The sequence below is a fragment of the Manis pentadactyla genome, chromosome 1 (genome assembly GCF_030020395.1).
Source record: "Manis pentadactyla isolate mManPen7 chromosome 1, mManPen7.hap1, whole genome shotgun sequence".
Classification (NCBI taxonomy): domain Eukaryota; kingdom Metazoa; phylum Chordata; class Mammalia; order Pholidota; family Manidae; genus Manis; species Manis pentadactyla.
Window position 1 is genome coordinate 158,369,000 of NC_080019.1, and position 21,530 is coordinate 158,390,529.

Below are 21,530 nucleotides of genomic sequence, written 5' to 3' on the forward strand. Positions count from 1 at the left end.
TTACAGCATTTTTATTCATAATTGCCCAAAACTATAAACACCTGAATGACCGTCAACTGGGGAGTAAAACCAGTTGTGGTACAAACATATAATGGAATCCTTCTCAACCAATAAGAGAACTATTAATACATGAAACAATACAGAATTATCACAAAAGCACTGTTAAGTGAAAAAAGCCAGACAAAAGAGTGGTACATAATATATGCTTCTCTTATGGACATTCTGGAAAGGGCAAAACAATAGAGACAGAAATCAGATCAGTGGCTGCAGGGGGCTGAGAAAGGCGGAAAGAGACTGACTACAAAGGAGCACAGAGGAATTTTCTGGAGTGATGGAAATGTTTTATATCTTGACAAAATAAAAATGTATTGAATTGGATGAAATAAGGGGCAGACAAAATAGGAAACAGACATCTTCTACAGTGTGTTTAAATTTAGAAGGAAGATAAAAGTCATTTGTTGCTTATTCTCTAGATTAAGCTATAATACAAAAGAATACTAATTAGCTGAAGTAATATTAAAATAAGTCACATGTAGTTTTAAGGTGCAGTGTGGGACAACAGGTGTCCCAAGACAGGTGCTCTCTTGCAAGTCAAACCTCCTCAAGATGCTGTTTGTAATCAATCCTATGGGACAACAGGCAATTTTATAGATAGTCTAGACAAAGAATTTCTCTTCTTTGATAAGAAGTTAGTCACTTTAAATATACTGATTTAAATATTTAATAATTGGATATATTCATAATGGTACAGGAACTTAAACAATGTCAGTGTTAATTATGTTGATTTAGAAAAGAGAGAAAGAATGAGACAGCAAAATTTGTACATTTGAAGGTGGATAAAAGCTTTTAATCATTGGAAGTTGCTTCCTTATTTTATTTTACTACAATAAAACATTAAAACCTCTGTGAGATAACAAAAGTGACCCTAAAAACAATACACCCCCACTTCTATTGAATGAGTTGGAGAAGGAAAGTCACTTAGAAGTGACTATTGCTTCCTTGAAGGAGATGGGCCACTGAGGATGAAGGTGTCCCCCACTTCTGAGGAGAGAGCAGGAAAAGGATTCTGAAACAGTTGATGTCTAGCCACCCTTGTGACTTTACTAGAGGCACACTGTCTGTTTGAATGATGGCTTCAGATCTCACTCAATTTTTTGTCTCCTCTGACTTTTTTCTTTGCCCACAACATCCTTCACGATTAGAGAGTCTACTTCAAAGGCTGAGTGTTTTGCTTGCTTAATTAGGTGTGCTCTTTAAGAGTGGGTAAGAAGTGGTAGGAAATGAGCTATTTTCCTACTGAGACAGACCTTCCTTGGCAACTATGATAAGGCACTCTGAGAAGGTCTAGTCTGTGGTGTCTTGAATCTGCATGGAAGCAAGAGCTGTGATTCCCCAAGTAATGACACATGCTAGTAAAAAGTACTCAGGATCTAGTCTGGAATTTGGTCTGAGAAGAGGGGCTGAGCAGCAAGATTCCTGTCTATTGCGACCTATGCCATCCAAGAAACACAGATGCGGACTGGGCAAGGAACTGGCTGGCTAAATGGATACTGCTTACCCAGGGTTATATTTTGTCACATGCTTTGTCAGTAAGGTCCTAGTAACTGCTGATAAGTGTCTGTGGTATTTCTTTGTAATCACTTTATAAAAAATGGTATTTTTGAAGGCAGCAAATGAGGTCAACTTAAAGCACTGATAGCATCCATTAATGAAGTACACTTTAGGTAAGACACGGAGCATCTTTACTTTTCTGGTAGAGCCCAAGTTTACAAACATGCTGCTTACATCTTTAAAAGTATTTTCATATGTAGCATGTATTCTGGGTTGGGGTTAGAAAAATTTGCTCACCCTCCACATACAGCACATATAAAGAAATTCCCTATGTGAAGTTTGTTTTTTATTTTAAAAAAATTCTGGAAATGCCATAACATTTTTGCAGAATGCAGAGAAGACCCTGGTCAAAGTCTTCCCAACTCTCCCAATCTAAATCAACCCCTTGTGTTTTCTCTGCCCCGATTCAGCTTTTTTCATGTCGCAGTTATGACCTTTATTACATTGTATTATCCTATTTAGTTCATCTATTCTTTTTGCTAGGATATAAACTGCACTGGGACAGCAACCATTATTCTTTTTTATTTCTTATTCCTCCTATTATAATGTTAGGTGCTTATAAAATGATTTTTTTATAAGCATAAGAGATACGAAATTTGACAAATGCCTACCCTGGAGATGCAACTACATGGAGAATGCCATGTCATGAACTTCAGCATGAGGCCAAAACTAAGGCCAAAGGCAAAGGAAAGAGAGCCTGGCCTAAACCAAATTTATCCCAGGGGGCCATTTGTTCCTCTAGGGAATTTAGCAATGTAGGTCAGCTACAGGGTGGGTCTTGGATCTGGTTCTTTTAAGCTGTGTTGGGTACAGATTGACTCTCCTAAATGATAGCAGGATGGATACAGACCCACCCGTGGCCTTGGGCCAGTCCTGAAATGGCCTCTGGAATGTAGGCCATCTATCAAGGACTTAGAAGACATGGTCTTTAAACTGCTCTTAACTATCAAACATTTTCTGACTAGTTTAGAAAGATATTTGTGCATTTTTCTAATCATTTTTTGATCAGCATTTATGCCCTGATTTTGTGGTACTGGAAAAGTAATTGATCTGAAAATTCTCCTCCAGAATTAATTTCCACTTATCTTTTGCTGGTAGGCAAAACTATATTTCCAAAGTCATATGCCAATAAGTAATATTATCTATATTTCTTTTTCTATTTTTTACTCCACTTAAATAGTCCTTTAAATTACAATAAAAAGGCAGCAAACACTCTCTGTATTAATTACCAGTTGTTGCATAATAAATTAACCTAAATCCTGATGACAACCAACAGCAAAGATTTATTATCAACACAGTTGCTGAGGATCATGAAAGAACTTAGGAACAGCTTGTCTAGGTACTTATAACTCAGAATCTTTCATGAGTTTGCACTCAAGATATTGGCCAGGACTGCAGTCACCTGAAGCTTTGACTGGGATCAGAGGATATACCTCCAAGATGGCACACTCCTATGGCTAGACCTCTTCCTTCACAGGATGCTTGAGTGTTCTCATGATTGGGTGATCCATAATAAAGAGCAGTTATGAACTGCAATATCTTTTATGACCTAGCCTCAGAAGTCACACATCTTCCCTTCACTTCTAAAGAATATATGGGCCAGCGATGATTCAGTGTGCAAGGGGACTCTACAAGGGCAGCACGCACACCAGGAAGTGAGGGCACTGAGGGTCACTGGGATACCATATTTCTACATTTAAATTTTTTGCATCACATCAATACCAATTATATAAAAGAAACTGTGTACTCATATCAGTTTCTTTTAGTTATGATGCTTGAGCTTTTTCTTGGACCATCTCAAAGCCTTTTCTGAATGTTTTATACATATAGTAGTAATCCTTCCAGCCATTCACTTAATACATCCTAATATAACTCAGCAAAAGGCATCTACCTAGACATATGGTTCTAATTTTTATTGGCTTAGACTTCTTTGACAATTTAAATATAAGGACCAATAACCCCCAAAATTGTACATACCCACAAGTATACTATTTTATATACAACTTCAAGAGTTTTCTGGACTCTCCAAGCTAAGAAAAGAAACTCTAACCTGCAAGCTACATATGCAGTGTTTCCAACTGGCTGCCAGATATAAATGTCATAGCTAATGTTCCACAATAGGCTGATGTCCAATATCAGCTGAAGGGCTGGCTCCCAGTCTATGTAAGTCAAAATAACAGAGAACTTTAACGTGAAATATTAAATTCAGCTTTATTTTCACAGTTGTATTTTTCTTAATTGACCTTGCAAAGTAAACTGTTCCTATTTTATAATGGACCTTATTGCGTTTGGGTTACACATCACAGATCCTTCTGGCTAACATTAGGCATTAAGTTTAACACATATATATTCACACACAAACAGAATGACTCTCACTGAGATCTCATAAAGTCACCAACACCTTCTAGGCCCAGTTTTAAACATTACTCACCAACCAACAAGTTTACATTACTGGTGAATGCTGCTCAGGGCTCCAGCTAGCTATGGGAAAAGAGGGATTCTAAGTATAAAGGCAAACAGAAATTGATCACAAGAACTGGGGCTCTCGCTCTCTCAAGCTAAACATTTTTTACAGACATGTATCATGTACTGAACAATGAAAAACACAGGTTCTTCAAGCTTATATAACTATAGTAAGTTAGCTAAATTCCTCTTAACCTCTTTCTTCAAGTTAGCATCCCAGTCCTTGGTACAGATCATATAAATAGATCAGTATTATTTCTCCATACACTGTTAATCTCCCCAGAATCATCAGTGACAGCTATTTAACATGCAGCATACCAGACCTGCTAAATTATGGATTTACGCCTCCTCACTTGCTGATTCTCTGTCCTCCATATAACTTTAGCTGAGTAGGTGACAGGACTAGGAATCTAGGGATAGGACTGGAAAGGAGAGGGAGATATCTTTACTTAGACAGCAAAGTCCTGCTTAAGATATTTAAACCAAAGGCTAACTGAAACTAATCAAAGCATCAACCAATCCACTACTGAGCCCAATTCTTGATTTGATTATTTATATCTGATTCCTCACCCTACTTACCTAAAAAAAAGAAAGGGCAAATCTTGTCTGGGCTAATAAAAATATACTTGAGTTTCTCTTGCTCCTTTATATACAAGTCTAGTATACAGTAAAATATTATGAAATAGATAAGGAAGCAAGAAAATGTGACCCATAGTTAGGACAAAAAAATTCAATAGATAAAGTTAGTCACCAAGACAGCATGGTGTTGTTGAAAGAACAGACAGATCAATGGCACAGCATAGAGAGCCTAGAATAGGTTTCTTTCCCTATTCCCATCTAATTATCCTCCACAACGAGGCCTTGTGGATGGATGTAGGATGCATGTATCATAAAGTAAGAAAGGTAGGTGGGAGAGAGACAAATACTCAAAGCAGATAAATGGAGGTACATGTTTCTCCCCGTTAGAGAGAAAAGAAACACTCTTACAAATAAGCCCCTAGAAAGTTATCCCTAAAAGAACCCTGACTCTGTTAATGCTTATCCTTTAATTCCTTTTAAATTATTTTATAACATAATTTCCAGGATGTTAATTTAGTGTTAATGTCTGTGGTCCCTTTGTGGCCTATGAACTTCTGGCCATGACAAAGAGTGTTGCAATATTTCTGGGACACCACAAAAACCTAACAGATGACATATGAACCATGGGCTATGATGACTTTGGAAAATACTAAATACTTGTCTTACTTTTCTAAGTGAAAACAGATGTTTCAATTGAGTGGCCGGTTAAGAACAAGTGTTATATAAAGCAATTCAGTCGATACATTTAAGGGATTATTATAGAGAAAATGAAAATTCCCATGGCAAGAATGCTCACCTGACCCTAATCTATTTGCCCACTATACACATGCAATGATGTAATTGGCCTACTGCGTAGGCGCAGGCTTACACACATGTTGGCAATGGGCCATTATTGTCTGTGTTGCCTTATAAAGAGCCCTGCCGAGTGCTCTCCCCGGGTCAGAGTCAGAGGCTGAAGCAGACATGATTCTAGTGCTTGACCTGCCACCATGAGAGTAAAGCTTAGTATGAGACCTTTTACCCATAATGTTCCCTTGTCATTATTTGGTCTCACTGAATTCAGAGTGAACTCACCCAGAGCTGAAATCCCTCTTTGGCATGACAGATTATAAAACTAAATTGTGCTTTTTGTAAACAGCTGAGAAAGGCACCTGAAAGTGTTTGATAAAGTACTGACTTTATGGTGAAAAAATTGTAAATATGGGATTTCATGACAAGAATATGTAGAGAAAGAATCTTGACTAACCTAGAGTATAAAGTATTGTTATTTCATTAAGTGATTCAAGGATATTTTTCATTATTCATTCTGATGATCCAGCCATAATATCAATATTTAAAATTTGAGTTACTGTTCCAAAAATAGCATAATAAAAACAATCACTTGCTCCAGTGAAAGACTGTTTATAAAGAGTTTTGCAACTAGATTGTTCTACATAAGAGCAAAAGACTAGATCACAGTAATAGCAGTATGTTTATCAATCAAAAAATCAGTAGTGCATCACACCAGATTTAATCTCCATCTAGGATTTTCATCTATTTCATATTTATTGTTTTGGTTTTTACTACACAGAAAACCAGCATGATTATGAAGGATGGTACACACCCATGTAAGCACACTCATCTGGATCTGTAAACCTAATTTTATTTTTCATTAGTTAATACTAAGGTCATGGTTGAAAAGTCTCAAAGTCAATAGAATACATAAAGTTTCTATAGCAAACATGGTGGAGGGTCTTCCAAGCCCAAGGATCAGAACTTAAGGCATGAAAGCAGAAGACAAGAGGGCTCTAAAGAGTGAGAGGAAAATTTGGAAGTCATCTGTTGTGTATCGCAAAGAAAATGGTGAGCCAGAGAAAGAAAGATCAAACAGAGAAGCTGGTATGTTGAAATAGTACTACATGCATTTGACTGTGATCTGGTTGCCAATTGGAGGATCACATTCCATAGGAATGCTTGACACAGAAACTCGGTTTCATGGAAATGTTGGCTACAAGTCAAATGAAGAGAAACAAGGCATTTGAACTTAAGACCCAATTCAGTGAGCCACTGGAAAACAGAAAAGTTCTCTGTAAGTTCTTCAAAGTATCAAACTCCAATGACTACAATGTACAAAAGTCCAGAAACAAATAGAAGTCACCTTATAAAATAACACTGTAACATGTGGCTTTTATCATGCTATATTGTTGCCATACTTCAAGGGACATAGTAATTTATGCCATATTCAAAACTATTTAAGAATGAACCATATATATATATATATATATATATATATATATATATATATATATATATATATATACATACAGTTAATACATAGCTAGAGTTATTCAATCTGACATGCACAGTTTATCAGATATATGTAAATTAGTACTTTTTACAAGCTTACTGATAAATGAATGGGAAACTATATTTTCAATCAAGTAGAACATTTAGCAATGACATAGAAACACCCACTCCTGCCTTGAAAAAAATATAAACTGTGCATTGTCTTCCAAAGGGATGACTCTTGCTGTATCCAAACAGATGAAGAGTCAGCTGTGAGGTGTGAACGAGGGCCAAAGTGGCCGGCAGAAGAGACTGGGGCGGAAGCCAGAGAATGTTCTAAGGACTCACAGCATTGATGGAAGGGGGAAGTAGAAAGGAGGGAAGTAGGAGGGAAAGGGAGAGAGAAAGAGGCTGGAGGGAAAGGAGGATTAGGAACAAAAAGAGGGAGGGGGCTGGAAAAAAGTCTTACGAGGTGACTGACTCATCGCCTGATCACCAACCCAATGCCTGAGAATCAAGCCGACAGACTGCAGCAGGCATCTCGGGGAGAGGCAAGTCACACAGAACACAGCCCAAAGATACGTGGAGATCAAAGTGACCAAGGACCACAACCTGTGCTCTCAGATCTTTCTTGTAAAAGGTAAATCTGCTCTGAGCAGGGCCTTCCAAATCCCTGCAGGGAGACTGGGACAAAGAACAGGAGCGAGATGCTGATGGCAAGAATTATGTTTAAAACTCCACAGTGCCATGGCTCCTCTCTTCCAGCCATGTGTCACCACGAGGCTGACAGATTAGAGGTCCACGGCATCCAGCAACAGTGTGTTCTTTTAGCCCAGCACGTTTTCTAGGGGAAAGTGTCCAGGGGACTGGACTGGCTAGGAGATCTTCCCTAGCTGCCAAGGCAGGTAGTTTTCAAAAACGTGTCTGGTCCTCACATTCCCTGTTAGGTTAGGAAAGTTACTACCAAAACCCCATGAAAGCCACCCTAATATTATTGATTAGTGAAAGCCAAAAATAGAAGTGTTATTTTTATTATTCCCCCTTTTTAGGGAAGCAAATCCAGTGTTCAGAAAGGTTAGGGCACTTGCCCAGGTTCACATTTATTCCAGCTTTATGCACTAGCCCCTGTTGCTATTTTCTAATAATTATCTTTCTAATTCAAAAATAAACTACCAATTACAGTAAACCTCAGTGGATAACATGGCCAGCAACATTTTCCCTCTGATTCTAGTAAAAATATGAGTAATTAGGGAATTACTCTGTGGTAACAGGATCATTGGAATATTCAACAAAGATGAGCCAGGAGCAGATTGGAAGGGCTGTTCTTCAGATATGTTACCTTATCCTAAAGTTACTGGTTAGAAATGCTTTAACTCCATCTGGAAAAGTGAAAGAAGGAAACTCTGTCCTGTATCCCCTGCCGGCATATCTATAACAGGACTGACTTCCAGAATTCCCTGCCAGCATGACTGGCAGCCACCCCAAAGCCCTTCTTCCACAACACAGTCTGCGGCTCTTGGAGAAGGAAGGTCTGTGAGGCCGCTCACACCCACACACACGTGTGCACAGGGATTCTCAGCAGGACCTTGGAAAACCAGAGTGTTTTCTTATCAGCTGACAGAGTGGAAAAACAGGGTGGCATTTAAGAAGAAAGGAAGTCTACAACTCTACTTTGGCATCTTATTGGAAGCAAAGTACTGCTAAGCGTTGTTAGCAAGTGTTTATTCCCCACTCAGAAAGGAGAGACCTTTCCTTTTATTGGAGAGGCAGTGTAGTACATTTCAGAGATGTTTCAGATTATAAGACATCCTTTGTACTCACAAATTACCCTTAACATAAACAAAAAGAAGCTGAGATGGATCATATGTGATAACGTGCCATTTTGGAAGTGGTACCACTTCCAAAGGTGATTCACATAATCTGGACCTTCTGATCAGGGAAATTCACTGAATGTTTGCTTAACTCCTGTATTTTTCATTGACTAGGATAATGGGGTGCTTTGTTTTTCTTAACATACTACATGAATTCATTTTCTTTTCTTCTTTATGTATATATATATATATATATATATATATATATATATATATATATATATATATATATATATTACTTAAAGTTAGTGCATGTAACACAATGGGATAGTGTAACTCTTGCAAATGTTGTTCAATAAGGATAAAGAATTAAGACATCAACAACTTCATTTAAAAGAAAATTACTTTTGTGTGGCCAAATGGTTTTAAATACAACAGATTTCAAACTCCCTGAAGACAGTAAATATCTTATACATCTTTTTGACTGCAATATGATTTTTAGAAATGTTAATTGAATGACAAAGAAAAAATGTTAAGTCCAGTTCTGAAAAATACAATCAACCATAGCTTCTCAGATCTAGCTTCTGAGATTTTGTAAAAGTAGAGATGAGCATTTATATCCTAACACCAAAAACAAACATTCATCTCAACTTTAAACATTTCTTTATTTTACATACTCTGAGAAAGAAGTCTCAAAAGTTTTCCAAATAATGCCTTAAAATCCCAGAACAAAGCAGCAAAAGGAAACAAACAAAAAACAAATAAAAATCAGATTTTAATCAATATTAAAACTTAAATAACAAATAATTCAAATGTACTTCCAAGAACACATTTTCAAAACTGTAGACCTGTGATTCTCAACTCTGTCCCTATTGGAATCACCTGGCCTACCCCAAACCAATTAAATCATAACTGAACAGGGAAGCAGTACCAATATTTTTGAAAACTTTCAGGTATTATAATGAGCAGTGAGGGTTACAATTATTGGGAGAGATGTTACAGTATTTGTACTCATAGCTAAACTTATTTTAAAAGAAAACACTGAATTGCTATACCATAGGTGAAGTTTTAACTGGACCTCAGATTTCTCTAAAATTAATTCTAATCTGATCAGAAGTTACCTGGGGTGGATGGACTTGGTCTGATTTTCTAATATATAGGCTTTAGATGTCCAGTCCATGACCAGAAAGTGATGATTGACCTTCTAGGAAGGCATCACATCTTCTACCTCCTTTTCAGAATTCCATAGGGAAGAACAATAGCTGACTTCCCAACTTGCTGAACCCAGACAGCACAAAAACCTCCGAGTAGCTTTAAGGCTCCCAAATTTCTATCAAAGGAGTGCAAGATTTTGTTAGATTAGGAAAACCTATAACACACTATAAAAGTCTCACTATCGATGGTTTTTGGTAGGGACACTCAGCTAACATTATGAGCAGTGGAGTTAGTCCTGATTCAGTCTGACTGTCCACTGAACTTCTACAAAGTAGCCCGAGACCCTGAAGTTTACCCCTCTTATCATGTACCCTCCAAGCCTTCGGGTCCATCTCAACACAAGAAGAGACTGTGAGCTACAAAAAAAAACCCACAGGATACTACTGTTATACATTCTACAGTGTTCTAGATGTCATGTTAAGAATATACTCTGTGTACAACTTAAATTTTGTGGTTTGATTCCTAGAGCATATAAAAGAATTATTTTATTAACACCATAAAGGATATGGAAGAAACTCCTTTAGTTTATCCAGTTGTCTCTATCACATCCACTGGTAGAAGCACATTTTCTTCTTCCAAACACAAATTTAATTTGACCTTATAGCGACTCCTGCATTTACTGGAAAAGTCGCTCACTAATGTTTCAGAGCACTGTATCATCAACTTAATAAGTGTTAACTGCTCAATATCTGTACAATTTTGTTACAGAAAAATTTCACTTTGTCTTATTTTTTCTTTTTTTGTTTGCAAAATGGTGGCATCTGAGCCTTACAATCAAAGGCAGAGCTTTTATTTGGGGGAATTTACTTTGCATATCTCTATGGGATCAACCATGCTCAATGTACCACAGAGGGAATCAGCAGAGGAATCTAGGGATTGACTGGATTCTTGCATACAGAAAATAAGGTCCATGTTGGAAGTTGAATGTTTACCTGAGTCTTTGCATTCTTAAGATACTTATGGCAATTCCCAGGGATTTCCTAGAAGAGACTCCAACCACAGAGGGAGACAAACTGGCATTTTGCCTGCTGGACATCTGCCATTAAAGGCTCAATTCTGTGGAAAGTGGATGGCGTGTGCATGTTCAAAGCAGTATATTCTCTGGAATTGGATTTCCTGTATTCACACATCCACTGTATCACTTACTAGCTATATGACTTCAAGCAGCCATTGACTATTTTGTGGTAGGCAGGCTCTAAGATAAACCCCAATAGTCCCTGCCTCCTGGTATGTATTCCCTTGTGTAATTATCTCATGTAACAGGACCTATGAATTGCTTCCAACCAATAAAATATGGCAAAGGTGATGAGCTGTCACTTCTGAGATTATGCGACATAAGATTATAATTCCTATCTTGCCTGCAGATTCATCTAAGCTTGTACAGTTGGGTGAAGCAAGCAACCATAATAAAGAGGCCCATATGGCAAAGAACTGAGACCTCTTATCAATGGCTGGTGTAGAAATGAACCCCTCAAACCAATAATCTTCAAGGAACTAAATTCTACCAACAATCAAAAAAACTTATAAATGGATCCTTCCCCGGTCAAACCTTCAGATGAGACCCCAACCCTGACCAATACCTTTATTGTAGCCTTGTGAAAGACCTTGAAGAAGAGGACCCAGCTAAGCCAAACTCAGACCCTTAACTGTTGGGGGAGGTCATCAAGAAGATGTGACCACCAGTTGACCCATAAGCTGGGTTCCAGCACTCAGAGGCTCCTCACCCCCTCCTCTTTCCTTGGAGTGTGGATTCCACTTGTCTTCCCCATGCCCATGGACATAGCCTCGAGATAGTGATGTGGTTTTGAAACCGTCTGGACATACATGTGACTGACTCAGTTGAGAACTCTATGAACATTTTTAAGATTCTGGTGGGTGAGTGCTGAGATCTACTTGCCTTTTTGACTACCCAAGACAGAGCACTGGATGTTGACCATTGAACTTTGGTTCAATTACTCAAAGTCCCTTTGCTTATTAAAACTGCCACCTACCAATTTGGAGTGGCCTGCCTCTTCCTTTGATCTCTCCTTGCCTTCTGTGTACAAGGGCTGGTTGCAGATTCCACCTGGGAAGCTCCAAAGGACCTTATGAACCAAAACTAATCCACAGAAACTGTAAAATTATAAAACACATGTTATTTTAAGCAGCTAAATGTGTGGTAATTTGTTATGCAGCAAGAGATAGCTAACCTACTATTTAGGCTTACCTCCTTATCTGTGAAATGGGAATAATAATAATATATTTTATGGACATGAGGATAAAATAATTTATCTAAACACTTAGTATTAGCACCATGCCTGATATATAGTAATATGGTTGTTATATTACTTAAGTGTTGACAAAAATGTATGCATTTAAACCATTGTTTTTCTATTTTTAGCAGTTCCCTCTTGAGCTGATACTACTTTTACATTTTTATTTCACTATTCTAGTAATCTCTCACATTAGATTATCCTATTTATTTTTTAATTTTATATTTATTCTTTGATCACTTTTATTAAGTTTATTTACTTTCAACATTCTCTCTTTGTTACATCTACTTTTATAAATGGCAATCAGGTAACAGGCAAAAGGGAAATCATACTGAGGTGGTAGGTGACTCAAATAGAATGGTGGGTCCTGATCCCTTGAGTGGCCCTCCCTTCATGAGACACCTCACATTTGTCTTAGACAAACCTTCTGTCACCTTGCACTAACCTATAAGGACATTTTAGATGTCTTTTTGTAATACAGTATATATAAATTCTTCTTTCCTCATTGTTTCCCTGTGTCCCATTAACTTGAGAGAGAGAGAGAGACTATAATTCCTTAGAATAGCCTGACAGAGCAGTCTACAAAACTAAACCAGTAAATGTATAATCAGCACAAGGGGTCTTTCTTTTTAAGCCTTAGGTGTAAACATGATAGTCTTAAGTATCAAAATAAATTATACTTGATCAATGTTTACATTCCTAATATAAATTTCTTTTATAGCTGGGGCTGGACCTCATTCTGTTTTACCTAGTTGATACTCAATTAACAGTGCTTGAATAGATAAATCAATGACTCTGGCAAGAAACTTTAGAGCTGTGAAAGATGCTAATAACTGTCTTGTGGTTTTCAAACTTTCTTTTTGAGGTGGAACCATTTTTTTCTCATCTACTCTTTAATACTATCCCACCAGTATGTAAGTATACTTTACTCAATAAAAGTAGAACCCAACCTACATGGCTTCTTTTGCATTCCCCACTATTATCTCCCCCACCCACTTGCCTGCCCTAAGATGGGAGAGATCCTCCCTAACTCCTTGCAAGTATCAACCACCCTTTGGGGAAATGGACTGCACCACTGGAATGACACATTCTTGCTTTGTCAAAGTGAGTTGGAAGATCTCCAAGGAGAGTGAGAGCCAGAACCCAGGTGAGAGCATAGGGAAGTTCACAGAGCAAGACATAGGAGCTCTCTTCTCCAAAGACGATCTTCTATTTCCTCTTTGTAATCAGTCGGTGGGGCGGGGCAGACAGAGACAAGGAAGACACACTTGCGTCCTGTGTGGCCTTCTGAGTCTTGGCTTCCCCACCGAGTACTTTAATGCCGCTGAGCCCTGGCCTCTCGGGTCTGACCATGCAGCTACCTCTGCTGGGAGGGCCCTCACCTTTCAGTCTTCCTCGTCTTGCCCCAACTTGTATTTGTCTTCTAGGCCCGTACATGAGTGCTTTATAGTCTCATAATTCTTGACCCCTCCTGTGTGGGTTAGGTCCTTCTGGTTGTTCTCAAAGCTCTTTGTGCTTCACCCAAATTGGAAGATAATCTCATTCTACTTTAATTATTTCTCTGCATCCCTGTCTCCTCTATTAACAGATCAGCTCCCTGAAGACAGGTGCCAAGCCATGTCTTCTCAGCCTCTGTGCTCTGCACATACATGGGATATGACTTGTTCTTGAACAAGTTAACATATCTTCACATAGAGCAGAGAACTAATAGTGCATAGAAATTAAGTGTATAGTTTTTTGCCACTTGCTCACTTTGTGACTTTAGGAAAATCATTCACTCTGAGGCACAATTTTATCCTTTGTAAAATGAGAGCAATAAAATAACTGCTTTATAGGAAAGTTTCAAGAATTTAGTTAGATTTTCCACATGAAAAATACTTAGCCCTAAAATACCACAGGCAATATGAGCTCAAAGAATGATAATGATAAAGGTGATTAATAGCTATGAGAGTTATTGTTATTATCCTCTGCCCCTGTGTTTTTTGTCCTTAGAGTCGGTGACTTGAGGCAGAGAGACAGTGGCCCCTCCCTCTGCTATGCACCCAGAGTCACATGAGAGACTCAAGCCCTCAGGCCATCTGATCACAGTGCACTTGTATCTTGGATGTTCCTCTGTGGTTTTCCTCACATGTGCCCCCACACAGGACTGACAGGGTTGCCTAGAAGTTAATAGCCTTTGCTTTCTGGCTGATTATAATCTTCCCCACACAGGAGTTTCTGCAGAGGTGTGTCAAGCCCCTCGTGTCCCATTAGAAGCTTTTGTTGGCTCCCTTCATTACATATTGTTCTCTGTGGTTTTTATCTTAGCCTGGATGCCAGGGGGAGGAATTTTATGGTGCCAAGTATAAAGATTCCGAGAGGTACCTGGAGCACAGGGGCTTTCAAAGGTGTAAAACAAGGTGGTGATTTTTCTGTAGAGCCTGTGTGTTACAGTTTAATTTTCCTCCTGAAAAACAAGTACAAGAGAATCTCTCCAGGAAGCTCCCTGAGGCCTTACCAGTCCCCACGGAAAAGCTGATCCTAAGGCAAAGGAGCAGCTCTCCATAGTGAAGAGCAATGTTTAACTTTGACAATCAAACACTGGGTTGATAATGGTCAGGCTAGAGTGCAGAGGTCTGCTCTCATTGTCAGTAAAGCAACACTTAACTCTCTTGCCCCCCCTTTCTCCCAAGAACATGCCACCTAATTTGCTACCCTCCAAGAGATTTGTCTGATAGCTGGGACACAAGATCATATATTATTTGGTGTGCATTTTTTCAATATTTATCTACTTCTCTATCCAGTAGAGATACTTCTCAGACCCTTATTAAGAGCTTTGCATTTATTATCTCATTTAATTCTACAATACCATGAGATAGTTATCATTATTCTCATACTACAGATGAGAAAACTGAGGCTTAGCAAAGGTAAATGACTTGGCAAAACACATACTCATTAGGTGGTGGAGAGGAGAAGAGGTCTGTTAATAATCATCTCTAACTTTACTCTTAAGCTTTTAAAAGGTAAGGAACCATCTCCAATATCTTATTTTCCTGTAACAAAGTATGTTGACTAGGTATGCAAATAAGCATAAGATATGGAGGAAGTGATTTCTTAGTTAAAGAAAAGTTTTTTTTCCTATAAATAGCCAACTATGTGTATCAACCACATATATATATTCTATGTAATATATATATTCTATGTAATATATATATATATATATATATATTATATATATATATATATATATATAAAATGGATAAATTCTTGGGAAACTGTGAAGATAAGAAGGCATTTAAGATCTTTACAAGACACAATTGTATTCACGGGGAGGGGAGGGAAGCACGCACATGCACACTGCAGACCATGATCCCTAAGGTCTGGGTGAGGGGAGAATGCTCACTGGGCGGGAAACAGCACAACAAAGAAGTCAGAAGCTTGGGACCCAATTCTGGTTCTGCCATCAGTGTGAGAAAGTTTCTAAACCTCTCACTTTTGGTGTCTTTATTTTTAAAATAAATAGTCAAGCTAGGTCAGTGGTTCCCAAATATTGGCCTGTGATAAAAATTTCACCAGTCTGTGATATAATGAGAAAATAAGACTAATGGATTTATCTATATAATTCATTTATTTTATAAATCTGTTAAAATGCCTTGCTTTTATGAACTATGGGGAAATTTTCCCCCTTTGAACATCCTCATATGGCAAAATTTCAGTATGTCATCATTAATGGAACCCTGATATTGAGACAGGGACCCCACAAACAAGAACCCCGGCATCAATATTAAAAATAGATATGTATTTTTACTGGTCTGTACATCCAAAGGTCTGGGAACCACTAGACTAAATAATCTCTAATGTCCTCTTCAGCTCCAAAATTGTATCGTTTTCTTAAATCACAAATGACATTTAACTAACTCTAAGGTAGGAAGGAAAAAGCAAAGGCAAAGGTTTTATCGCTTTTGTTCTTTAGCTTAGCATTTTCCCATTGAAAAGGTGAAAGACAAACCACTAGACAATTCCACTAGAAAAAGGGTTCTTAGTCAGATGAGTTTGAGAAACAATGGGTTTAAACACTGGGCAGGTTTCCTTACTTTTCAGAACTGTAAAATTCTCACATCTGTTGTGGCTCATCAAGAAAAGACAGGGCACGAATGCTCCCCAAGTTACAGATGGGAGCAGATGTCTGCCCCACCCCCCTTTTGAGGACAGTACACCTATTCCTGGAACATAGTTTGAGAAAGGTGACTTCAGCTAACAGAAAATTCCTCAGTAGCTTCTATAATAAAGAAAAAACATAGCATTTCAGACAAGGGGATTTGCCATTTATTTTATAATGCAGTATCTTAGTCTGACAGATTTTTTTCAAATTACCAAACCTATAGATACATTTTTTTTAATTACTAAAGAAACCTTGATGAAAATACTTAAGATTAGGTGCAATGAGCTAGACAAAAGTTTTGTGGCCATTTTGAGGAGGTTTTTTTTTTTCAAACCATAACAAATAAAGGAAAATCATGTCAAGAGAATTATATCCAAGTGATTGCAACATGATAATTAAAGCATTTGGAGCTCGCAAAAGTCTGCACTAACAAAATTATGGCTATCAGCCTGACACCATGAATATGAGGTAAAATAAAACCATCCATAGGTACCCCCATTGGGGGTTTCTCTGAGCCTGAGAAAACCCCCAGTTTTCCTTCAAATGGTAGGTCCTTGTTAAATGTTTCAACAGGAGGAACAAGTGATTCTGCATGCTGTGGCTCATAACTGATTTCTTTAAAGAGTTTTACTATGGTCAGGAAACAAAATGATCAATAGGAGAAAAAGAGCTAATAGTGTGTGTTTTTATTTTTCTTTGCATAATTATCCAATCATAGTTAAGAAGGTTTACATAGCCTTTTTTATTGCTTTTTACACCATCATATGAAATACCAACTAGCCAAACCCTTCAGCCTTTACATTCTGGATTCAAGTTTCACTTAACACACTGAGCAGAGAACAGTTCTCACTTGGGACAAGATGATCTTGGAGCAGACTATCCAGAGGGAGGACCTAGGCAGGATTTTTGGACATTCTGACACTAACAACCTTTCTTTCTGACTCTACACACTCGATTTTTGACAAGCCTGTGGCCCTGCGTTACCTCCAATATTTTCCATCATTAACTATATGGTAAGTTGCAGTCTGTTTTTCATAATTCTGCTGACTGCAACAGTCTGCAACCATAAAAAGGCTTCTCAGACCTGGAGCTGGCTTAGAAAAGCGCCCCTGCAAAGAACAAAAAGTACACCCAACATTTATGTTCCAAGACAGAAGAGAGGCAAGCTCTCATTTTGGTGCCGAAGAGACTGTTTAGGATCTAAATTTAGAAATGTTAATTTTCTTCTAATGACATTTATAAACAAAATACCAACACTAAAATGAGAGCAGTTTAGCCAGGGAAAAGGGGAGTGTTCTGTCTAGTAAATCAAACCGTCTTCCAAACTCCACTGGAGAGAAATGTCTACACATTAGCACATGACCCTGGTGTGGTGGGCCCTGCCTTGAATCCCTCACCCTCCAAGTTAACAGGTATGTGTGAGGTTTACACCAAAAAACTCAAAGTTTCAGAATTAGCTTCTTTTAGACTTTAAGCTAGTACTGCTTCAGTCTCTGGGGGAGGGGAATAAAAACACTAGAACTCTTTTTAACAAACTACAACACCCATCTACATAATATTTCTCAATATGCAAATACTGTAGTTTGAAACTATACTATTCAAGCTACTGTGAACATCTGTTAAACCTATTAAGAGGCTGGTTTTCAATTTTGCCATAAAGAGACCCAACTGAAAAGTACATAACAGAGGGGGAAGAAAAAGTTAAAGTTGAATCAACTCCTTCACACATTTGAATTTTGACGCTCCGCAGAATAATGCTATTCCCCCCATCTGGCAAAGCAGATCACACTTAATATGAACATTTAAAAACTAGTATCTCTTAAAAATCATTTTTAAAACAAAAAACATCAGAGCTACTTGCCTTTTGGCAATTTCTGTGCATTTCCCAGGGCTAGTGCAACACTTCCACAGAGAAGGAGACACCCCAAGCTGGAGAACATGTTGCATTTGCCACCTCGCACGGGGAGGGATGCTCGTGGGGGTCCCGCAACCCTGGAGCTGCATTTAAGTGGACCGTCGTCTCCCAGCGACAGAGGCGGGCAGCTGCACTTAGCTGGGCCTGGGCTTACTCACAGGGGGTGGAGACACAATGACATCACACCCTTTCTCACACACACCAAAAAAAAAAAAAAGGCACCACGGCAAAAGTTTATCATCCCATTTCCCTCTGCTAGTCTGTAACTTTCTCTTCAGTCTATTATACAAAAATCAAAATGATGGTCAATCTCTATTTGTGACAGAAAAAGTACTTAGGCAATTTTTAAACCTTTGCTGAACTACTTTTAAAAATCCCCAAAAGTCATACATAAATGTCCTGGAATGAAATAAAACCTTCTTAGGAAGGAAGCTGTTTTTAATTATCTAGTAATCCAATCCAATTCTTCTTTTAAATGGGAGTAAATTCAAAACTACATTTTGAGCCATTTTGAAGTTTTATTATCATAAGAAACTTTTAAGAGTATGTCATTGGCTACCCAGCGATTCATTATATATAATGCATATGTGTCTATATGTATATATACACACACAGAGATACACACACATGTATTCCAGTGGACATGGATGTAGACATAGAGAGAAATCACTATCACTAATTGATCTGCAGCTCTGGACAGGCTCTATAACATCTTTACTTATGTTACTGCATTTTAATCTTCACAGTGGCAGGACAGGAGATAAACTGTTATCCCCATTTTACTAGTAAGAAAACCTGATGCTTGGAGAGAGGCTCAGTGGAAAAAGCTGACCTAGACAGTGTACTAATGACCAATAATTTGGGTAGGTTTTGGAGTAGAACTGACCAGGGTTTAAATGTGGATGGTATATGCCTTTGAACAAACTTCTCCATCTATACCTTATCAACATTTGTTACATGTAAGTGCTTGCTCCGTGCCAGGCTCTGATCTGATGAATTCATATACAGCAACACATTTGTTACTCAGGATAACCTAGGAGGCAGGCATTGTTTGTCATCACCCCACTTTACAGATAGAGAAGCTGTGCACAGAGAGGTTAAGTCAAAGACCCGGGGCCACAGTGCTATTAAGCAACAGAGCTGGAGTTTTCAGCAGGCAATTTAACTCCAGAGCTTCCACTCTTAGTTACCAAATATTAAATTCTAAAATAGAGGTAATATTGCTTATCTCATAAATTTGCTAGCAGGATTTCTGTGCAGTACTTACCATGGCGCCTGATATGCAGGAACCATCTAACAAAGGACAGGCACTGAAAACAAGAATAACAGTAGCAAACCCCCCAATTAAGTAGAACTATGATTTTAACTGAATGTATCTACCCTTAAAGCCCACATGTGTCCTCTCTCCCCCTCATCCCTTGCCCCAAATACAGGCACATAGTTGGAATGACCAGGTTAATAAAATCCTTTAAATGTGGCCTGTACATTTATACTGACTCTTTGACAATAGCTTATTTCATGGGGTTGCTGTAACTAAACCAAAACAGTAAAAGGGAAATGGAGTAACACTGATCAAATAAAATTCTAGACAAAAAACTTACCGAAAGAAAAGAGAAACCTAAAGACACAGCCCTGTCTTCCAAATCAAGCGTGAGAAGGCACATTGTTAAAGTCACTCAGAGCTGACCCGTCTAAGCTCTCACCGCAGGAATGCTCTGGCACTGGCTACGGAAGGGACTGGGTTATTTAACAGGTCTTTTTCATCTCTAATTTTTCACTTGAACAGGCAGCTCTCTCAAACCCGGGTTTGGACACTCATGCAGCTGGCACTGTGGACTCTGCCTCTATGTGCCACGGCCATCAGGTTAAGCCAGTGGGGCCACTGTGCTAGCAGGAAATGACAGGTTTGCTGAGAAGGAAAAAAAACAAGCAGAAATACTGAAAAGAGGGCTGGTTCTGAAAAACAGTGCGAGGGGCTGGTCTGAGAGTCAGGGAATGGGACTAAGCGGTCAGCCTCTGCTCGGTCCGCAGGCTGAGTCCAGTCCACAACGGCAATCATCGTTTGCAGTTTGGAATTGCCTGGGGGCTAATTCAGTAAAGGCCAACTTCTGGTTATTTTGTCAGGAAAAGACGGTGGTTTTCACCTTAGCTAGCAGGACAGTGAGCATTCAGTGACGACATGAAAGCATCCGAGCTCTCCTCAGACCAGGGAACGGAACGTCCTAAAGAAACCATGTCAGAGGCGGACTCTCCCTTTTCCACCAACAAAATTTTCTGTCATGTCAAGAGTCCAGACCCAGACAAGAGGTAGACAATTACTCCAGCAGAGCTGTAAGAGCCTGGCTACATGGAGTAAACCTTAGGGCTGTGCTCACGTGATCACTGGGGGATTTAAGGACATTTTCAAGGAAGATTTACCCCGTGACCGTGGCACATTAGAGACGACGGCTGTGGAGTGATTTGCACACTGCCCTCAGCTTTCTCGAGATAATGCCAACACCAGCCCTGAGGCACTAGTGTCAGTATCTATCTGCTAATATAGAAATGTGAAGCTCCATTATTTGTAAGATTATAGAATATTGAATTGTCACCAGTATTTGTGGACAACCCTGTTTTATACATTTGTTGAAACCCAAAGGATATACACCACCAAGAGCCTGGATGTAAGACACAGGCTCGGGACAATGGCAGCATGTCACTGTAAGTTCCTCAGTAGTAACACTTATGCCAAATTGTAATAAACTCTGGTGGGGGGTGTTGGATACAGAAGGATAAGGGGTATAAAGTACATCTCTACATGTGTGGGGGTGAAGGTACGGACTGTGCTGTTTATCACTGCACCCAATGCCTAGACTGAGAATGGAATATGGTAAGAGGAGTGCCAAAAAAAAAGCAGAATCCATTGATTCCAACAGATAGTCTAAATGGAATTGAGCCACAGAAAGATAGTCTACAACCTGGAATGTACAGGTGGGACACAATTCTCCAAGAAGACCCCAGGCTTCTGCATATTTTAAGAGCAGAGACACTGATTCCCTGTGTTTCAGACAATCTTTTCACAGATATGTGCATAGCAAACAGCTTTGAAAAACTGAATTTTGTTTAGTGTCCCATATTATAAAGGTAACATCTCCCTGTGGGGCAAATGGAGCTCCTGCTTGCTTCCTATTATCAAATATTCAAGTTCCCTAGGCTCAGGGTTCCTTTCCAATAACACAATCCTTGGCCTTTGTAGATAACACCTGTGCCTATTTTGTTGCCCTGTGGGAAACTGGGAT

The 21,530-nt window shown here is 38.8% G+C and overlaps 1 protein-coding gene and 1 long non-coding RNA gene across 31 annotated transcripts in view; both read right to left on the reverse strand.

Moving 5' to 3' along the window:
* The window catches only part of LOC130683785 (uncharacterized), a 33,681-nt gene extending 18,701 nt beyond the window's left edge, over window positions 1-14,980 (reverse strand). The window contains exon 1 of the long non-coding RNA XR_008997740.1: window positions 11,936-14,980. This is a non-coding gene — a long non-coding RNA (uncharacterized LOC130683785). The remainder of the gene's footprint in view (window positions 1-11,935) is intronic.
* ABI3BP (ABI family member 3 binding protein) overlaps window positions 1-18,454 on the reverse strand; it is a 253,192-nt gene extending 234,738 nt beyond the window's left edge. For 22 of the 30 annotated variants that reach the window (XM_036916489.2, XM_036916496.2, XM_036916495.2 and 19 more), the window contains exon 1: window positions 18,199-18,448. In XM_036916489.2, the coding sequence (XP_036772384.2) occupies window positions 18,199-18,277 (79 nt within the window). In that variant the 5' untranslated portion in view covers window positions 18,278-18,448. Of the gene's footprint in view, window positions 1-18,198 lie in introns of all 30 variants that reach the window. The other 8 variants (XM_057502161.1, XM_036916479.2, XM_036916473.2 and 5 more) reach the window with 4 other exon arrangements.
* Between the last annotated feature and the right edge of the window lie 3,076 nt (window positions 18,455-21,530).